Below are 5,000 nucleotides of genomic sequence, written 5' to 3'. Positions count from 1 at the left end.
TATATACATATATATATATATATATATATATATATATATATATATATATATATATATATATATATATATAGTTTTATCCCACCAATTAGCCTCTCTTGCGTTAACTGCTGACTCAAGATATAAAACACTATCCCTACGACAGATCTTATCATTTCGTTAGGAAATAATCTGAAGATGATCTCAAGGGAAATTAACGGAAAAATCATATTTTGACCATATTACTGTATTAGTGCGCTACATATACCAGCGGCATGTGCACAGCATTATCAATAGAAGACATTGAAATATGCACAGCGAAAAATGAATACCGTCATACTAGTGATTTCAAAGTTTTTACTCTTGTAGAGATTGTTTACTGCATGTTTATAAATAACTGTAATTGAGAACTGCTAGAAGAACCATAACAGAAACTTCTAAAAGAACTTGCAATAAAGGTAAACCAAGATGTTAGACCTGCAAGAGTTTTACTTTTAAGAAGTTTCGCAAAGTGTGCGAATGGCGCTGTCTTTGAAAGAAAAGAAGATATTTTTCTGTTATATAGTACAGGGACTTCATCGACGTTGAAAAGAAGAGGTCAACATAACATTTCGACCTAAACTTTAATATCGATGCGCTATTTATTTCTGTCGAATGTTCCATCTCAAGAACATACCCAATAGCACCTGGGATCCTCGTTTGTTTTTAATAAGAATATTATAAGAGACCAAAAGGAAAAATGGTAACCATTTCAGATTTGTCCGTGTAAAGACACTGTATGCATACCTGGAACGTCCATATACACCCTCACAATATATATATATATATATATATATATATATATATATATATATATAATATATTATATGATATATATATATATATATATGTGTGTGTGTGTGTCTGTGTGTGTGTTTGTATGTATGTATGTATGTATATATGTACATATTGTGGGTGTGCATGCCTACATATTAGTCGTTCTAACAATAACATTTCTCAATGTATTTACAGGCACAAATCTGAAATGTTCACTATTTTTCCTTTTGGTCGCTTATAATATCCTCATAAAAAAAATGAGGACCCCAGGTGCCACTGGTTACATTCTTGAGGTGGAACATTCAACAGAAATAAAGATTGCAACGATGTTAAAGTTTAGGCCCAACGCTACAAATACACACTCTGTTTTCATATGCCATTGACCTTTAAAGAGCCATCTAAATCTGGACACGGCGTATCCCCAACAGGAACGAAAGGTAAACAGACCGGCGTTCATGAATCCGTCCATGTTTTTCTATCATTAATTCCAGGAAATACAACTTAACGTTATTTGTCGTACGTTTCCCGTTTGTTCTAATCGCCTTGACTTAAAAATGCACGGGATGTATTGCGTTTTTTACTGCATTTCATATTTCAAAACACTTCTGGTTATTACAGATTCACACCCAGAATAAGCGGACGTGTAGTCATGTTGACTACAGTATCTAAATATGAACAATAACTTCTATATTAAAGAACACAGTCTGAGAATTATTGTGGCTAGGATATATATATATATATATATATATATATATATATATATATATATATATATATATATATATATATATATATATATATATATATATATATATATATATATATATATATATATATATATATATATATATATATATATATATAACTCTGGTCATTTAAAGCCAACATTACTTATTATTGAGAATGGTGTTTCAGACAGGAATACGGTGAAACGTACATGAATGTTTAACGTATATAGGTGCAATACGAAAAGTATGGGGAGATTTTATATAGATATAGAATAGCTGTTGTACCCAGCGACCTACGCATCTTAAACGATACCTTTGAGAATAAGCCATTCTGGAATAGCGTCAAAAAATTTATACATTTAAGTTATTTCTCATCTAATAATAATGAATAAACTGAGAAGGTCGTGCACTCACATCAACAGCCACTCCTGGGAGGTCGAAAATCTGGACAGCCGGACTATCCCCGGGGACGTAGCGAAAGAACTCATGTTGGCCTCTGTACCACTTGACAGAGTACAGGTCGTCCCCCTCAAGGTCATAGTGGCACTCCAACTCCACAGAGGCCCCTGTGACTTGATGCGACGGAACATTCACCGCCTTCACTTTTAGGGCTTCAACTGTGCAACCTGCAAGGGAAGGAGGAAGAGGATGTCACATTTCGGTAAAATGCTCATAAATAGAGCAAAGCTAAAGAATATACAAGTAAACTATACATCGAATTTTCTTCTGTGCAATCGAGTTTTCTGTACAGCGTATAATGCTGTATATGAAACTCCACCGCAGCCCAAGGAACTTTCAGCCACGGCCCGGTGTTTGCCTGTGTTTTGGTACCCACACCGGTGCTATAGTATAGGTGCTATGTATATATATATATATATATATATATATATATATATATATATATATATATATATATATATATATATATATATATATATATATATACGTAAAAGCATACATGTATATGACGATAATACATAGGCATCTTACGTTATATGTGTGTGTGTGTGCGCGTTTTCGCAAACATTCTCTTGGTTATAACGTAAGATACCTATGCATTATCGTCATATACATGTATGCTTTTACGTGAACAGGTCTTCAGTCGTATGATTTCAATCAATAAACAGCTCATGATTTCACCTTATAGGTCATTTCTCCAGTATTTGAGTCCTTAATTTCCTAGAACTTTCGGCTTATAAGAATCATCCGTTTTAGTTTTGTGTAGAAGAAAATTATTGAGACGGCGATTCTGTCCGACCTCAGATCATAAAAACTACTGAGTCTAGAGAGCTGCAGACTGGTGTGTTGATCTCCCACCCTATGATCATCAAACATACCTTATTGCAGACCTGTAGCCTTTACATATATATGCATATATATTTTTTTTGACTACCAGGACTTCATTGAAACTGGATGGCATGAAGCGGAGATATTTATTGAAAAAAGTTACGGGCTTTCCTGGACCAGCAGTCCTTATTGTCAAGTATCTGTGGATTCGACAATGGGAACTAACGTTAGTCCAGGAAAGCTTGCAACCCTTTTAAAGATAAATATCTCCGCTTGTTACCATCCACATTCAATGAGGTCCTGTTAGTAATGCACAGAACAATTGTGTAAGTGAGAAATATATATAATAAATATATATATAATATATATTATATATTATAAATATATATATATCAATTATATATAATATAATTAATATATTATATATATAGATATATATAATAGTATATAGGTATATATATTATTATATATATATATTATATATATATAAATATTATATATATACAAAGTATAGTATATATAGGTATATATATATAGATATATATAATAGATAATATATTATATTATATATATACAAAAAGATATATATATATATATATATATAGTAGATATATATATAAATATAATATATATATATATATATATATATAATAATATAAATATATATATTATATATATATATATATATATATATATATATATGTGTGTGTGTGTGTGTGTGTGTGTGTGTGTATGTAATTATATAAATTTCATTAAAGGTGCACGGTGTGCATTTAATATGTTAATGCATTGTGCGTTGTCGCTCATAAATCTTACCAGAAAAGATTTAAGGATTCAAACGCTAATGAAGAAGAGGAAACACTAGTGTGGCGAACTTTCCTCCATTGAGAGAAGCGATGTGTATTTAGTTACGTGAAATGATATTTTGCTTGGGAAATAATCTTCATTTTTTGCACTTAAATGCTGCGAACGCTATCTTTGTTATTCCCTGAACACCTAGGAGTGTCATTTTGGTAAGTTGTGGTAACAAATGAATTATATAAAAAAAGATGTTTCTTTACAGCGCTATTATTACACAGGTATAAATATTCATCGCCCTTCAATATGTATTGCGTCATTAAAAAAAAAAAAAGATATTGAATGAAGAGATGAATCGAATTATCCGTTGTCTGCCTCAGGTGATGTATCGTTCTAACGAAGATGTACCAGGAAAATGTTACGTTTTTATTTTTTTCATTTACTTCTGAACGTTGTTAAAAAATGAGTTCATCGATAATGATGTATTCATGAACCATAAAAATGAGAATAAATTATATTAGTAGACGATCTTTAGTCATGCAGCGGAATAATGCCGGGAATCGATTATCAATAAGAATAACAAGAGAGAGAGAGAGAGACGAGAGAGAGAGAGAGAGAGAGAGAGAGAGAGAGAGAGAGAGAATAGTTCACAGTAAGAAGCAAGAGATGCCTCATTTTTCATTTCCGCGGGAATTGCGAATAAAACTATTACAATAAATACATGTGAAAGTAGTAATTAAGAAAATCCTATATGGTAAAAGAGAAAAACATATATGCTCAATAATAATAATAATAATAATAACAATAATAATAATAATAATAATAATAATAAAATAATCATTACATCTTCCACGAACAGTTTTCACAAACTCCCTTATTTCACCAATCTAAATCTCTTAATTATTTATTCAAGCACTCAAGTCCGGGTATATTGCAAGGCGAATTTCAAACATTAAAACGGTCCATTTATTTATTTTGCTTTGGACTGGAATATAATTTTTAATTCTTGGGGGGGGGGGGGGGGGGGGGGACTATAGTTCATGAGGATGCGTTTATGCTTACATGCGTAAGCTTTTGAAATTTTTGTTTCCGCTTCCAGAGGCCTGTCAGTGAAATTCACAGAACAATCCAAAGTTGGAAAGAAAAAGTATTTGTTTGGCTATATTCTTTTTTTGTTTTCCATTATTGCCAGTTGCTGGGGTAGGTAATTGCACAAACCCTTCTAGGAACTATAATCCCATAATACCTAGTGGAGCCGTACGCAGAATGGCATTGTAGAGAAGTGGCTAGAAAATGATGATTATATATATATATAATATGTATATATATATATATATATATATATATATATATATATATATATATATATATATATATATATATATATATATATAT

General features: G+C 31.2%; 1 protein-coding gene across 1 annotated transcript in view; it reads right to left on the bottom strand.

Annotated features, from left to right (window-relative positions):
* The window catches only part of LOC135217311 (cell adhesion molecule 2-like), a 282,994-nt gene that overhangs the window by 79,117 nt on the left and 198,877 nt on the right, over window positions 1–5,000 (bottom strand). Inside the window, exon 3 of the mRNA XM_064253091.1 lies at window positions 1,935–2,146. Coding sequence (XP_064109161.1) covers window positions 1,935–2,146 — 212 coding nt within the window. The remainder of the gene's footprint in view (window positions 1–1,934; window positions 2,147–5,000) is intronic.

This window comes from Macrobrachium nipponense, chromosome 7 (assembly GCF_015104395.2).
Source record: "Macrobrachium nipponense isolate FS-2020 chromosome 7, ASM1510439v2, whole genome shotgun sequence".
Taxonomy (NCBI): Eukaryota; Metazoa; Arthropoda; class Malacostraca; order Decapoda; family Palaemonidae; genus Macrobrachium; species Macrobrachium nipponense.
Note: the sequence above shows the minus strand (reverse complement) of the source record. Positions and strands in the feature narration are given on the sequence as shown.